At 40.3% G+C, this 17,326-nt stretch overlaps 1 protein-coding gene across 1 annotated transcript in view; it reads right to left on the bottom strand.

The window, feature by feature from the left end:
- Positions 1 to 16,617, bottom strand: part of TAC3 (tachykinin 3) — a 48,764-nt gene extending 32,147 nt beyond the window's left edge. The window contains exons 1-2 of the mRNA XM_018568615.1: positions 16,514 to 16,617; positions 7,071 to 7,215 (exon numbers count right to left, since the gene is read on the bottom strand). Of these exons, the coding sequence (XP_018424117.1) occupies positions 7,071 to 7,181 (111 nt within the window). The 5' untranslated portion in view covers positions 7,182 to 7,215; positions 16,514 to 16,617. The remainder of the gene's footprint in view (positions 1 to 7,070; positions 7,216 to 16,513) is intronic.
- Between the last annotated feature and the right edge of the window lie 709 nt (positions 16,618 to 17,326).

Genomic DNA, 17,326 nt, shown 5'->3' with positions numbered 1-17,326 from the left:
GCAAAGTTTTTCTTTCATAGTTACAATTTACAAAACTGTATGAATACTGGTAGTGTAATCATAATAAATATAATATTAAGTGGATTTGGTCACTGCATTTGGACAGTTCAACCACTAAAAAAATCTGATCTCTAAAGTCACACTAAACTCAGGAGTTAAACCTTAAAAATGCATTCAAGTACCTTAATTTTTAACAAAAATGTAGCTTATTTGTGCATCACTCAGCTGTAGATCCTCAAATCATCTCTGAATTCATGCTGGCACTGTCCTTCTTTCTGGAGGGATGCTACGTTTGTTCCCCATGGTCCCTGTGTGTGTTGTAAGGTAGCCCTCTCTCCAAGCTCGCTCCTGTGATGTACTACAATGTCACATTTAGTTTACTCATTTGTATTGACATTGTAGTCCATCACAGGAGCGAACTTGGAGCGGTGGATAAGTTACAACACACACAGGGACCATGGGGAACAAAAGTATCCACCCTCCAGAAGGAAGAACAGTGACAGCACCAATTCAGAGATGATTTGAGGGTCTACAGCTGAGTGATACACAAATAAGATACATTTTTTGTTAATAGTTAAGGTACCTGAATGCATTTTTAAGATTTAACTCCTGAATTAAATGTTATTTTTAAATCTACCCAAGGCCCCAAAATCATACCTTAATCAAAAGTCTTGGTTTTAATCAATAAGATGACCAGACATACCCAGAATAAATATACGTCCTACCTGCTTACCCCACTTTAGCCAGCAATCTGTTCTTATTACTTCTGGATGATAATAGGTTGAATTTGACTGGCATGTGTCTCTGTACAACCTAAGTACCTATGTCACAGTTGTCTTGAAACAAATTGCTGTCCTAGATAGGAACCACCTTTGCCATATACACAATAGATCCATGGATACAGAACGGTGTTAAAATTAAGATTTCCCCCCAGATGAATGGAGAGATATGGATTTGTTATTCTTGATATTGATTGTTTCTGATACAGTTATGAAAAAATTGTATGTGCTGAATGACAGCATTTCTCTTTGTTAAATTGCCAGCCTCCACTATTCATTCTATTATATAAGACACTTGTCTACAGTAGTTGCTTTATGGTGGACTTGCATTGTGAATGAATGATAAGTTCCCCTGTGAGATTGTTTGTTTGGGGAGCTTATGTGTTTTGATTCCTGAATGTTTCCTTTCCTCTGGAATCCTGCTGTGTTATTGGTGTATGGAGACTGCTGTGTGAAGTGTTTGTGTTCTTTTCATCTCAAGAGAAATAACTGGTTCAAATACCACACGGGGTTCAATAAAGGTAATCTATAGTCTCTGTAATGGTTTTAGATATGCAATCAGCTTAATATATTAAAATGTTATAAATATAAGTTATTTTGAATGCCTTAGAGAATATGTTTTAAATATAGTAGCATTATTTAAATGTTCACTGCACACAGCAAACGAGGACTGCATCATACACATTGATCATTAGTAAACAATCAGCTAGATAGTTGCAAGGATCATTGTACACAATATAGACGCATACCATAGTGATTTATGACTGTTCTTGCTCAGTTGCTTTAGCAGATTGGGCCCTCAATTACTACGGCATAATTTACTTAGAAGTCATTGTTGAAAATGCATAAATGTGCCTACTGTTTTATATATGCTTGATTGTTCAGTGTCTCACACTCTCCATATAGCTAATATACAATATGAACAATATTCCTTCAGAACAACTGCTGAGATTACAAGATATGCACATAGGGAGTCTGTTGTTTTCAATAATTCTGATCAGCCCAATAGACTTAAACTGACAGGACGAATAAAGCGCAATCACTGTGAAGCACTACCACAAACAATAATTAGCAGCTTGTACATGTAGTGATCAAGTATAGCTACCTAATATTGCTTTCTGTTTTGACAAAGTGCACTGGGTCATATGTGCATCAACCTTTTATGTAAAAAAGAAAATGAAATGTAAAAAAGTACCAACGGGCGAGCTGGCTAAACAATAAAATGGACTAAGCAGCAGGTCAAAAAAAATGATACTCTACTCAATCAGTCCAAAAAATGCAGTGTATATACAGGCATTTCATATTGTAATCTAAATTCCAAGCACCAGAATATGGAATCACATACACTAGATAGTGTGTTAACTTTTGTGTGCTAACAAAGATATGCTCATACAGAGTCCCCAGGTACAGTTCACTAAGGCATTTTTTCTCAAAATTTTAATGGGGGAAACAAACATTTAACATTTGAAAAGAGAGTAAGATGGAGAAAGAAAAGAGAGTAGCAAGCTTAAAGTGACATTAAAGTCAATGTTTTTCCCCCCCAATGTTAATGAAAGCACTTACCTTAAATTATGTTTCTTAATCCGATCTTCTTCTTTCCTGTACTTTTTTATCTGTCCCTCCAGCGCTGCAGCTGGTCTCCGATCCAGCGCTGACTCCTCTGAGCTCGCTGGCACTTCCTGTCACACGGTGTCTCATCTATCTCCTCGCATCCCGGCCGAAAATGTGAACTGCGCATGCGCCTGCCCCGAGATGCTTTGCTGCGGCCCAAGGATCTTCACATTTTCGGACGGGAGCGCGCAGGGAAGACACAGGTGAGTATTAACCTCTGTTAAAGCGGGTTTTTGTTTTTTACACTTTTTGCATAGATCTGCTTGCTAGCAGTAGATCTATGCAAAAAAAAACTGAGGCTTTAATTATCCTTTAAGTAACAGTGTTAACTAAACCAGATTAGGATAACTATTTATCAGGTACAGGTGTCAAAGAAAGTCCCAAACAATATCCTCAGTCGTCACTAAAATGATGTATGGGGCCACTGCCAGATCACCCAAGGCAGGACAGTCAAGTATTGCAGATGTTGAGCACAGTGAGAAATAGTGACATAGGTCAAACAAGGACATCATGGGACTATGGGTAATCATGCGACTGTAAATAGTAGTGCCCCTCTAAATTGCTTGTTCTGAACCTCTCGTTTGCTGCTCTAATGTGCAATAGCATGTTGTGATAGAACATTCTATTGCATTACCTTACATTACATTACAGGTACACTTGCAATGGAGAGAAGGTGGTAAGTTTTAGAGTGAAACTCATTGACAGGATAGGGCATTACCAAATGTCAAGGATAGGGCATTGCCAAATGAAAAATTGGAGTTGGTGGATGTTTACTAATGAACAGAGAAGAACATCCTGCTAGCTATCCAAAAGTAGAACTGTCAGCTGTGAAACTCAATGAACCAAAAGAAAGCTTGTAGCTACATGAGGTATTTGCAACTTAAAGCACAATGATGTACCTATGGGGGTAGGAATTTTCTTGTCAAAGGTGACCGATCCTAAGCGTTATTGTGACTAGTATAATTAGGTAGCATTGGTGACAGTTCAGCAATTGCCAGGGTAAGTCCCGTATTCCTATCAAGAGCTTACAACAGTGCCTGCCACCTGTATACCTGTGGTGGTAATCTACCTGTGCGCAAAGAATAGACAAAGGGTCAGACTAAAGGTAACCATGTGGCTGACTAATAGACCATAGGACTGAGGTGGATAAAAAAAAACCAAAAGAATAACATCTTGCTTAAACAGAGAACATATGGAATCTTTGGAGTCTCCTAGAAAGGGTGCAGGTGACCACAAAGCCAAATAGGCTATTGCACAGTATAATGGTGGGCTAAACAGCATCCCGATGTAAGCTAAACAGCATCCTGATGTAGCTAGAGAGGGCTATGATTTTTTCTCAGGGCTAGGAATAATGTAGGGAGAATTAAACTGTTAATAGAGTCACTAGTTATCTACGGACAGTCTCGTAGGGCATGTCCATGTCATCTTGGACAGGGAAGCGTCAGTGCTAGTGCAAGCTTCAAGCTAGTGCTAGTGCAAGCTGGATTGTTGGACCAGGGCTTGGATGCATTCAATTTCCAAGCACACTAGAGGAATAGATGTGTGTACGCTTTGATGAAACCCCTGATGGTGGCCTGGAGGCCATTCACAGATTCTGGGATGCCCCAAATGTGGACATTTGCCTGTTCTGAAGATATTTAAGCTTAGACAAAAGCATTTGTTGTCATCTTTAAGGGCTTTGATATCTCTGCCATGGCCATCCATCGCCACTGAGGTCTCATCTATTTGAGATTCTAGGTTGGTCATCCACTGGCCCAGTTTGTGGATTTCCCGAATTAGTTTATCTGTGATCTGCTTTGAAGTAGCCTTCAGGTCTTTATGGCGCATGTGATTAATCCTGTGCAGGGGCTCTCGATGGGCAGTGGGTTCCCAATGAGGTGATGGGGCACTTGCAATGCTTTTAACTTCTATCATCTCCAAGGAGTTGAGGGAAGGTCTTGTGCAAGGCTGCATTTTGGCTGCAGTCCGCACTAAGGCCTTTTTAATAGGTCTGCTCCATTGGTTTCCCCAAGTGGTCGGCGGGGGTATGATGAAATGGAGGGCTTTACACAGAAGTTAGTGACAGTGGTGTGGGAGCTAGTGAATGTGTCCATTTACTTAAAATAGTATTAAACTCTCAAAATATTTCAATCATGAATCCAGTTCAAACAAATACACATTGCCCAGTAAAGTATTTCGCCACAATTTTGGCCAACCACTTAAAGTCATCATGTTTCCGAACAGCTGACTATCTCAGCTCAGCTTCCCTGAACTTTCTGTTGAGTACAAGATCACAATAGACAGCACAGTCTCCAGCACCTGTCCATCTACTACCATGTAAAACAAAGGAAGGGGAAGCAAGGAGCAAGCGAATGCCTTGCCTTGCTGTCTGTGTGTTCATGGAAACACACACATCTTACTAGCACACACAAGGGTGGCTCCATATGAATCTGCAAGGGACAAGAGACACTCTGAAACAGAATATCAGGGCCAGTGCTCAGATGACCAGCTAATTCTTCAAAAAGCTAAAACCTTTAAACATCAAGAAGCAGTATCCATTGTAAGTGATTTAATCAGCATTTGAAATAGTTTAAAAACCTTTCAAATTTAATATCACTTTATGGCTCCAGGGATGTGTGCAAAATGTTCAGGACATATCCATCACTGGTCAATGCACGCATGCACCCTAGGCTTTTCCTTTTTTATATAAAATATCTGTTTTACAAAAGAAAATTTGACATTGATGACACAGGATTGACAGAGCAGAAGCTGTTTCTCTCTCTGATTATCTAACTGAAACAGCATAGACCCCTGACATGAAAAGAACATGGAAAGAGGGAGGATATTACTTTGAATAATTTCTGTATGTATACATTGGAGCTTGAGCAACTGAGCTCTGTAAATTACAGACTTTTTACAACAGAGCAGTTGTTGAAAAAGAGCTGAGAACTCTACCTGCCTGGTAAAGAAAATACAAAAGATCTACATACAATGATTCATGCTTACTTGACTGAAAATAATGTTACCTTTAACTCTGGCAATAATAAACAAAAACATTTTTATAACACAGAGAGGAACAACAAGCTATCAGCAGACAGTGTTTACTCAGTTGAGGCAAGTTGAGCATACCTCATATACAGTCTGAATATTGAAATTTGAACAGATTAAATGTACTGGATGATGGACATTCAATTACAAATATACAGAGGAAGAGTGAGCACAGCCACCCAGGGGTAGAAAGTGTGTTATTAGCTGTATTGCTAGGTGAAAATAAAGGAAGAAGCCTGATAAAAAAGCAAACTAATGCAGCCATCACATATAAGGCCTGATAAGCTACAATATATAAAACATTTTATTTTGGGTTTTATAATGATAATGTGGGTCAGTAGTGAGTCCCAAATCTACAGGATATTTGTGAATACTAACAAATAAATATTTGCTGCAAAGTTACAGTATGTATTGTGGGTCTGGCTATTCCATGGTGAAACCCACAAAGTTCAAGAAGAACAAAGAGCAGGGAATCTAGCCTTGTGGCTGAAAACCAGCAATCACAAAATATTAAAGGAAAAGTAATGGGAGAGTGAAATGCACTCTCCCAATACTTAGAGCCAGCGTGTGACACTGCAACTGTCACATGCCGGCTCTATAGCTCCAGAACTGATCGATCACAAACCTCTGCTAAGCTCACAGCTTCTTCCTGCAGAGAGTGGTGACTGTCATTCACCACTCCCACCGGGATTTCCCCATCCCCTCTTTGTTCCTCCAGTGCTTATTGGAAGGACAAGGGATGGGGTGGGCATAGCTGGTTCTAGAGAAGCAGAGCCAGCTGTCAATAAGGCAGCAGGGTGGATCCCGACAATATTGTTGGGATCTTTCCTAGCTGCAGCACAGCTCTGCGCTGTCAGCATATAGCAAGTGGTAGTCTACTACATTCTGACTGTGGATCACAGAAGTATATTAGTAAATTGGTTGCACCTGTGAGCTATTTCTAAGCTCAATATTTCATATTTGGCAGTTTCTGTAAATACTGGCAATGGAAAAGGAAAGGGTTCCTTCAGGGCCCATTCACACAAGTGTGCTGCAGTAACACCACATTTTTCACACTGGTGTTATACGATGACATTCCCCCCAATGCACCTTCCTAATGCAACTACGATGCAGCACACTGTAACACAAGGTAACGTATTACCGTGTGTGGGGTGTTTTGCGCTGGAGAATATGGTGCATGCATGATTTTCAGTTGTGGTGTGTTAGGGAGGCCATTCAAATGAAGTTAATGCATTGCATTTAATGCACGACAATGGACCTGAGTGGTGCTTTTTTCATGCTCTGAATCCACACTTTTTCCTTTATTTATATATTAGTCTATTTACTCCACCTTTTGTTTTAGTGATCAAATGAGCAGTGTAGACAACCATTTATTTGACTGGCCAATTGCATAGCCAGGTTCCGAGGAACCATTAACATCACTGAAGCTCTGTCTCTTATTAATGAGGTGCTGATTTTTGGTACATTGATAGGTTGTATATCATAGAAATACAAGGTGTTTCAGTTAGAAGCATTCAAATCACATAAATAGCCTGATTTGTTTTTTTTACAATTATTCCTATTTCTTGTGTATTGTACACTATATAATATAGCAGTGGATCAGGAAAAAGTTATTTTGGCTTCACAGCATCTTATGATCTTTTTGTGTCCTACCTTGTACTGAGCACCTGAGCCCTGTGTGTCTTGTGGCTCCCCACAGCCTCCACGGCACGTGTGGACTGCCATGAGGAAAAGAATTGCCAGACCAACTGCATTATTCCTCATTTTCTCGACGTTCCTCAATTTCTTGCTTCACCTGCTGGAAATAGGAGCCAAAAACATCAATATTCAAGCAAACAGTAAATCGGTCTTGAAACAGCAATTCTAAAACATAAATAGAACAATCTTCCACAAGAACAGCTGCATGTTTATCTAGTGCTCTGTGTCATGTATTCAGCTTGCTGCATAGCAAGTGCAGGTGTATGAAAAAAGAAGCACTCAAAAAGTGAAGATTTGCTATCTTATATAGAGTATATACAGTAGAAGGGTATATAGAAAAAATAATGTGGGTTTTTTTGTGTGGGGTTCCCCCTCAAAATCCATACCCAATCCAGACCCAAAAGGCTATTTAAATAGCCAGGTATGAAATTTGGGGGGACCCCACTTCTTTTTTAGGTGTCCCTGCTCAAATCCATGCCAGACATGAAAGGTCTAGTATAGAATTTGGGGGGAACCTCACTTTTTTTTTACCTTTTTTAAATTCAGCTGTCAGCCAGAATACCTGGCTGACAGCTGAATGGGCCAGGCGGGGATGACTCAGTGGACAAACAGCTGATGGCTTCCTAACAACTAGCATGAGGGTAAGCTGTCACATTTAGCAGCAGTGGTAATACGTTTCACTTCCCTGCAGGAGGTTCACTTTTGGTGCCCATAAGTTTGCTCTTTGGGCGAATATTCGAAGTTCGCTGTGAACCCAACTCAGTGGCTAACCTGAACCTCATCCCTACTAAGGATAAAGTTTGCATTCGCCTCCGAGTTGGATTTGCGCTAAACTTTCCATGTTTGCTGTTTGCCCAAGATGGGAACCTTATGGGCAAGTTCTTTGTGAGGGAATGACCCTCTGTGCTACTTTCACAATATTAGTAATGTGCTTTACTTATGCAGTGCTAAATTCTGTACTGCGTAATGCCACCGCTATATTATAGTGAATTGCAGTGTTGTGGGCTGCAGAAAGTGGAGTGTAGCCCCCTATATTCACTGTGTTGTTCAGTTGCATCAGTGCTCTATCACTGTGAATTGCATTGTCATGTGACTGTATACCACCCTTTGCATTCGCAACTTCTGTTGCTGTGAGGGTATTTATATATTTTTTTCTTATAGTTTTACACACTTTTTTTGCAAAATAAGAAAAAAAAAATTCGGAAAAAAAACGTTTTGGGTTCTTTTGTTTTTGGGTTTTTGTTTGGGGTTTAGGGTTTTAGTAAAAAAAAATTTCGAGGGAGGTTTTTTTTAATAGGGTCTTTCAGTTTTTCTTCTTGGGGTCAACAGCATGAACTTGTTGGTGACACATACAAAACTGCACTTTGTTAGCAGCACATCAACGTACACTATTATGATCCAGGTTACTGCACATAATTACCTGATTATTACCACTTAAATGTCAAGTGCACCAAAGCAGCACATCTTCAATCCATCTATTGCTATAGCTGCTAAAAAATTAGGCAATCCCCTATTGCCATCATGTCTGAGAGACCTAAAGGAAGAGGCAAAGGTTCTTTATATGCACCTATTGGGTGGCAAGTAGGAAGTGCATCCGATGTGTGGTATTTCTGTAAATATTTTTCCTTTTGCAGTGGTACATGTACCCCAGGGCAGTGTCCAGCTCCCCATGTCCTTTGTTTGACAATCTTTTGCCTATTAGCCTTGAAAATGGAGAGAACTGATTTTCAAAATGTTCCTTCTTTTTACTTCAATGGGGTTTGCATTAAGGTCCTGAAACTGGTGAACCTTTTGGTGCGATCACCAAACACACCCATGGATCGGACCCAAGCAAGTTTACCTATCACAAGTCACTACTGTGCCTGTTCTCCTGAGCGCTTGTTGGAGAGGGAGTTGTACCTAAGGATTTATTTTGATGCGCTCTCTAGTGTCACATTAGAGTATAAAGTGACCAACAATCCATTTGGCAAGTTTGGTAAGAGCAAGTCGATTACAATGCAGGTAACCTGCAATTTCTTCTAGACTGTGTACAATTCAAGTTGGTAAGGCTTTGCTTAAAGAGGAACTATAGCTGTTTTCAAGAAATATGCAAGCTGGAAGGGTTTTCAGTTTAGTAGAAAGTTAATCTGCCTTAATCTACCTATGGTTTGTTATACACTGGTTATTTAAATATGTTTTTTGTGTATTGTAGTATTTCAATATGCTAGTACAGAAAGGAGCGGACTTATTTTTACTTATTTTAAGGTATGGGCTCTGGGGCTTTGATTTTCACCTTTGTCGTTGCTTAACCACTTGGTGAGTTGAAGACCTGAAAAAGTGTTAGGTTGGTGCTTCAAATATGGGCCAATAAATCACTAAATAACATAGCAGGGAGGTTAATACATATTCAAACATTAGTCAGAAATGACTCCTATATTTGTTATGCTGGCAGATTCCCTTTAAAAAACGAAATCTAAGTACTGCAGACCAAATGAAACTCTATCATCCTAGACTTCTTACACACTGGTTTTATCATTGCTTTGAAGGGCATCCTCTAGCTGACTGTTCTGCCCTTTCATCTAAAGTCAAAAGCAAGAAGGACCCCAGGGTGCTATTCCAAGACTTCCGTGACATCTGTTGCTATATCTTTTAACATAGGATTAAAGGTCCTTTGAAAACAAGAGGTAAAATTATATGATGAGCCAAATTATCTATTTCTTGACCCAATGAGTTGTGATAACTAAATCACATTAATTCATGTTCTTTTTTTGAATAACGAGAAAAGAAAAGTATTAACCAAGTAAGTGTGGCTAGAATTTGGGGCTAAAGCAAAATGGGCAGTTACCCAGGGCCTCTGGACCATTCCAGAAAATGTTTTAATTAATGAAATACTAGGGCCTACCTGGTGCCTTATATTAATGCTAATGGCGCATCTATGGATAATAGTGCCTATGGCAAGCACTGAAAATGTACCCCTTTCCAAAAACTGACACCTATATTTTAGATAAATTTACCATATTACCAACTCAAAAAAGTCAAACTCGCATCAGAGTCCCTCCTTACATCAGAGTCCCCAGAGCCCTGCTTGCATTAGAATCCCCAGAATCCCTCCTTACATCAGACTCCCCAGAATTCCCCTTTATGCGACCCTACCAGACAGTAGCTTACTGGGAGGCTGACTGTGGGGGGCAGCCATCAGGCATATATGTAGAGTTGAATACTGGGAAGGACGGGGCCCAGGAAGGCAGCATGTCATTGGTTGGTTGCTAGGATGCTGGGCGGCGCTGATGCTAGTCATTGCTGCTGTCATTATTCAACCCCTGCTGCTGCTGGTTAGTTGCTAGGAACACCTGGCATCCTAGCAACCAGTCACCAGCAGCCAGGGAGTTAAAAGATTTCAGAGGTTGCATGACCCTGCTGGTGGTTGGTTACTAGGACCGCCCAGCGTCCCAGCATTCAACACGGCATATATGCACGCTGCAATCATTCAATTCTATGGCTGCCGGAGATTGGTTGCTACGACACTAGGCAGTCCTAGCAACTAACTAGCAGCAGTGTGGGTTGAAAAATGACAGCAACAGTCGGAGCAGTGACGCCTCTTTCAAGTGGTGGATATACCACTGTGCTCATTGGTTATCATGCATTCTATTGAGGCAGATACCTGCAAGTTTTTTTTTGTGACGCAGCGCACACTGATGCATTGTGAAGATGCAGTGGGGTACCAAACAAAATTATTGGCACCCCATCGCACCACTGCCCATCAGGTGCATTGCATGGTTTGGTAATGCATTAGGTAATGCGTGCATTACTGCAACCCAGTGATGTAAATTCAAGGCAAGAATTGTATTGCTTATTATTCCACCACAGAAAAAAAAAGTGCATTAGCTATGCTATAATACAGAGGACCGGTTTATCAAAAAGTGTCATTAAGATGGCCATATTGTCGGGACTCCTCAGCACCACCATATTTGTCTGCCTATTACATATTTTCCTTCCAAGTATATTTGTGTATTTGTACTTATAATCACTATTATTCTTAATATTGCACAAAACTCACTTCACTGGGTTGACCTAGGATTGGGAGAACACACAGCTATCTGAGTGTGATGGTTACATTCGGTCGATCGAAATAGTGGATTTACCACACTAAATATTAAATGTCTTAATTAGGGAATTAAGGAGTAACATTTTCAATTTCAACCAAATTTCTGACATTTCACTGAATGTTCTTCAAAATGAAGGTGCTTAAAGGGTTTTTTTTTAAATAAAAAAATGCAATGGACTTTATATAGCTCTTGAGGTTTATGTTGTATTATATCATTTTTTGTTATTTGATGTTTATTTTTCACATTAACTACACAGGGCGATCACATGACTTTGTTGTTAAACAAAACCATGTGATCACACATGATGTGATGAAGACATTGCAAATCCTCCCCCCCCCCCCCCCCCCCTAACAACATGCTAATGAAATTCTTTAAAAAACCTTTCTGTTATCATTACATGCCTTATTTTGGATCATCCCTTGCTTTTTATACTTCTCTATGCACTGCAGGCAGATCATGGCTGGTGTGAGGAGCTGACATGTACATAGCTTCCTAAAAACATCACAACACCCTGACTTAGTGCTCCTCTCACAAGCCCTCAGGATTACTACAACTAATGGGATGGCTCTTGGGAGAAGTTATGCAGATATCAAATGGGTGAATATCACCCTAGAGGACCATGCAGACTGCCCTAGGTAATGCCTACATGTGATGCTGAGTCTATATGATTGAAAGAACTAAAATCCAATGAATGAAAGGGATGGGCCAGGGACTGTAGGGCTGGGGAGGAAAAGGCTAAATGATGCTCGACATATTTGAGCCAGGAAATAAGGTGGGCTCTATCTGACATGCTGCACCTTCGGTACACTGTGAGAAGCTTACATTGTACAGTGAAATCAGAGTGGGCAATTTCAGGACAAGGAGGGGCCTATACAACTGGGCAAGATGGAGTTCATTTGAAAAAATAAATTCTCTGTTCTTTGTGTTTGTTCCTTTTTTGGGGGGTTCATTTGGACAGTTGCAGCAAGACAAACATGTTGAATAAAATGCAGTGTAAAGAGACAGTACAAAATAATGTCCAATAGCAACAAAATGCTAAAGAAAACAATAGGACACACAAAGGATTGAGAATGTTTTTTCAACTTATGTTTTGGTTTATTTTAACCTCCTCGCGGTCTGATTTTTCCCAATATTGCTTGTTTTTTTGTGTCTATTTTTCTTTTCCGTTTATTTATTTTTTAAATTTCCCGCTGGTTCCGCCCCCCTGGGACGCAGCCACTCGCAAGGGACGGAACCCGGAAGACGGATGCCGGCATTGGCCGGAGGACATAGCGCGGCTCGTAGGGAGAAGGTAAGTGAAGCGATGTGTAATCCAGAGTGTGGCTCTGGGTTACCACATTTGGTACGGAAAATTAACCCCGAGCCACACTCGGGAATACCCCCAAGAAGGTTAATAGCAAAATATGTTTTTGTCACATCATGTGTGATCTCATGGTTTTGTTTATTAATAAACCCAAGTGATCACCACGGGATTGATTTACTGAAGGCAAATATGCTGTTCACTTTACAAGGGAATTTGCCCTTAGCTTAGTGAATGAGGTGAAGCTCTGCTGACTTCCATCATTCAATCACGTGCAAGGAAAATACAGTTTATTTATTTTCCTTGCATGTGATTGTGTATTCTGTGCAAGCGAATTCTCACCACATTCACTAAGTTAAGGGGAAATTCCTGTCAGACGTACCTGGCTTCCATACCAGATTTTTACCTCTGTCCTAGGTGCTTGGCTGCCAGCCTATGGGAGGTCACAGGGCTGCAGTCAATCATGTCTTCACCTCCCCTATTTAGACTCAGCTCACCTGTTGCTCAGCGTTTGAGCAAAAAGTCTGTTTCCTGCTGCCAGACCCGTCTGTGTTCCCTTGGAGTTTCTGTAGATATTCTATGATTCCTTGTCCCTCTGGACTTCTTGTGTAACCCTGTGGATTTCCTACTTGGCAGTTTACCCTCCTTGCTGTTCCCTGTTTGCTCTCAGTCCCTAGTGTTCCCCTGTGGAAGTCACTTTGCATTCACCTGGGTGGTGTGAGTAGCCTGAACTGCCTGATTCCTATTTGCTTGGTGTTCCCTCACTTCATTGTGTGCGTCTGCCTTCCCTTGCTACCCTCTAAGTCTCACAATGTGTTGTGTTCTACAGTACTGTAGTGGTTTCCATGCTTCACTGTGTACCTGTTTTCCCACATTCCTTGTGAGTACCCTTCCCTGTGTCCTGCGCCATGCTTCGGTACTATTGTACTAGGCTATCTTACTCCCAATATACCACCTCCTGTGTGCCTTCAGCCTTCCTCGTGTGCATACGTAGGTAACGCACAGCCCTTGTGCATATCTGTCTCTCTGCCCTGTACCCTTGCGTATGTACGCTCCTTGTAAGCACTGCCTTGTACTCTGTTTCCCAGTGGTTTCACATTCCTGTGTGTTCCCTTGAGCCACCTGTGCTCCTGTGTTATGCATGTTTATTGAGTTAGCACTGCTGTACATTCCACTTCTGTGACCCACGTTGAATCTGGGATTTTTTCTGTGTATCCTCACCTATTCTCTGTACCCTGTATTATCTGTGGACTCAGACCCCTTTTCTGGCATGCAGCACTATCCTGTGTATCCTGCATTCTGTGTGGACCCTGTCCCCATTTTCTGTCTGCAACTATTCACCTGTGTATGTTGTGTCACCGTGTCTCTTTCCCCTGTGGGGATTCTGTCTCTCCTGGTGACCCTTTGTGCCTTTCTTTGGTCTCTTGACCTACTTGTCTATCCTGGACCCACACAATATTCCCATTGCACTTTAGTCAACTGTGTCTGCACAGATGTGTTGGAGGGCTGCAACTTGGATGCTGACTGGCTCTGGAGAAGACCAGTCTCTCCTTAGACCCTGCGCCTCTGGCACACCCACACCTCTTGTGCAGATACCCTGTCATTGGCTCCCTGCATTTAGCATAACCTGCGTTCATTCACTCCCCAAGACCTACGTTCCCAGCCTGTTCCCTGTTCCAGACAGCTCCACAAATCCTGGAGCTCATGATCCCTAGTGCCCCCGTTTCTAGATTGTGACAATTACCTTGCGAAATAACAGCCTTCTAGTAAATCAACCCAATTGCATGTCCTGACATGATTAAATTAAAGATTTGTTTATAAGCAAAGAAATGTCACATGACAAGGGGGTGTACATTTTCTTTGTTGATGTATAAAGCCATATCCCATAGCAACAAGGCTTTAAAGCTTGGAGTGCTACGCACTCTTCACCCATTGGTCAGGCACTTATGATGTAACTTCTGCGAACGCATGGTGGATTTACATTGTCCTGGCACCTAGTTCTATTCTTGCAGATATCTTACAGATGCCTGGAATGGGCCAGGAGTGTACAGTGGCATGTGCAACAGGCATTATACACAAAGCACAAAATTGGTAGCAGACAGGTGAAGCAGATTATTTTCATCAGCAGATACTTACACAGTTGCTTTTACCCCCAAAAAACTCTGCCTGCAAGACATTTTTTGTTATACTTTAATTCCACTATAACAAGTACAAACATTTTGCCTGTGCTACAGGTTGCTGTAAATTGTACCCCCAGTTTCACCAAGCCCCAACGGTGAACTGTTTGATGTTAGCACAACTGCAACTTTAATTGTTGCTCTTGCCTTGTAACATACATTCTTTTATGTTTTGACATTTGAAGAAAAAATATATAAACCCAATTTTATAAACAAAAATCAGTTTCTGTAATTTTTGGTAAGATTAATAATGTAGAGTAAACATAGCTATACATTCAGTTCTCTTGTCAATCAGCCCAGTGAAAAACACAAGGCAACTCAATATCAAATTGTCACCATGTACAATAGGGTCTTAGAATAAATGACCTTATGTTCATTTTGCTATAAAAATAAATGTGTGCAATATCCCACAGTAGCAGTTAATGTTAGGTTTTAATTAAACCTGGATGGAAACTTTCTCCATTAAGGTCTGCAATAATTAGAGATGTCTTAAGTTTAGACTACAAACATTGCTCCACAGGGTAATTAAGAAATAAAGCTCGGCACTTTTGTGTTAGCATGTTTAGATTGTCGTTTACACCGTGTCATGTAATTCTCCCTGGTCCAAGGTCTCATCTTCCATGAAGTTATATGTAAATGGTTGATTTCATAAAAACTAATTCATTAACTAATCCCATTCAAACCAATATTCTGAAGATTTAAGAACACAGACAGCTCAAAAGAAAATGATTACTATTACTTATTTGCAAAATGCACCTGATAACATTGAATTCATATAGACTCCTTATTCCAATAATTTGTTCATGAGAGCCTCCACCTCTGCATGAAGTGTAAACAATTTGATTCTAGACTTATTACACACCTTCTCAGTTCTTTCCTCATATCATACACCTACCTCCTCACTCACAGTTCATTTAAGAATGTAATTGGTATATTATGTTTTGTGGGAGTTTATGGACTTCATAGACCCTCTTTAATGTTTCCTTGCTCCAAAATAATGCAATATATAGTCTTCAATTCTTTGTAATTAAAGAATTAAGATTCTTTCCCTGAAGGCATTTGCCCCTCAATGCTAACTCCGCACAGGACCTAAAAACATTATCTATCTATTGCTCTAAAATAAATTCATACTGTAATTAATGCAGACAATACTCCCTTAGCAACCTCAAGTTTGTGTGTGAAAATTAAATAAAAGCGTTCAATGACAGTAGCAGTCATTTAAGCCTAGTTTAGTTTAAGTACACAATGCAGTTAGGGGAAATTTCTTTTGAAATTACCCTCATACAGTTTGGGTAAGTGATATACAATATATATATATATATATTTTTTACCATGACCATAGCGTATTTATATATGATTTAGCTTCTCCTCCACTAATAGTATGATTTATGTATTTTCAGTTATTTCATGTACAATCAAGCACAACAAAATCAAATGTATCAGAGAGCATTAGCAAATCTAACCATAAAATATGTACTAAAGCTGAAATAAGCAGAAAAGAACTACAATGGTATCACATTTTCATATAGTATAGTCATCCCAGTGTGTTCTTCACATTTGCTGAGCAAAAATAAGATGCCAAGACGGTAACATTTGTTGTGAAAAACTTATGTAGTGATATATTTCATATACAATCTATTATTTTTAACATGCTGTGCATTGCATTCATAAAGAATTGCCACTAACATCCAAAAGAACATTTTAAAGGGGTTAGCTACTCTTATACAATGTACTAATTTAAAGTGCCAGAATATTCTAAAATGAAACAATACGTATAAAAAGCAAAAGTTAGTGTAATACAAGTATATCCAGTGAGATGTAATGGCAGTGCTCTACCTGTGTGTGCTGCAGTCACGCTGATCCTCTGCTCTGGTTGAGCTGCGAGATATCTTGAGGAGTCTGAACTGCGATCTCTGCTTTTAAATACAGACACGAGTCCTTGGTGATTCGATGCTCCTGTCACTCAATTCTTCTTGCTCTTTTCAGTATAACTCATCCTATTTCTCCCTTCCTCCCAACTTCTCTCTCTCTCTATCTCTGTCTCTCTCTCTCCTCTCTCTTTCCTTCATATTCCTACCTTTCCATGCCTGTTTCTTTCTCCATTGCTCTTCTTTATTTTCTTTGCTCTTCATCCCCCTTATCTCTGTCTGCATCTGTATCTCTCTGCTTCTATGTGCCTTTCACTTTCTATATATCTTTCTCTCCATTTATCTATTTCTCCCTCATAATTTATCTTCTAACTCTTTATATATCTTTCCCTCTCTCTATATTCCTCTCTCTTTCTCCCATCTCCCTCTCTTTCCTTCTCTCTCTCTCTCCCCATCTTCCTCTCTTTCTGTCTCCCTCCTGGCCTCTCTCTCTATCACCCTTTCTCTCTCCCTCTCTTTCTCTCTTCATCACCCCCCTCTCTCACACTCTCTCTCTCCATATCCCTCTCTCTTCCTTACGGTCTCCATCTCTCTCTCCATCTCCCTTTCTTTCTCTCCCTTTTCTTTTTTCATCTCCTTTTCTTTTTTTTCTTTCTTTCTTTCTCTTTCTTCCTTCCTTTCTTTCTTTCTTTCTTTTCTCTCTCTCTCCCCCCATATCTCTCTCTCTCTCCCCCATATCTCTCTCTCTCTCTCTCCCCCATATCTCTCTCTCTCCCCCCAT

Source organism: Nanorana parkeri, unplaced genomic scaffold, assembly GCF_000935625.1.
Source record: "Nanorana parkeri isolate BGI_ZX_2015 unplaced genomic scaffold, ASM93562v1 scaffold1216, whole genome shotgun sequence".
Taxonomy (NCBI): Eukaryota; Metazoa; Chordata; class Amphibia; order Anura; family Dicroglossidae; genus Nanorana; species Nanorana parkeri.
Note: the sequence above shows the minus strand (reverse complement) of the source record. Positions and strands in the feature narration are given on the sequence as shown.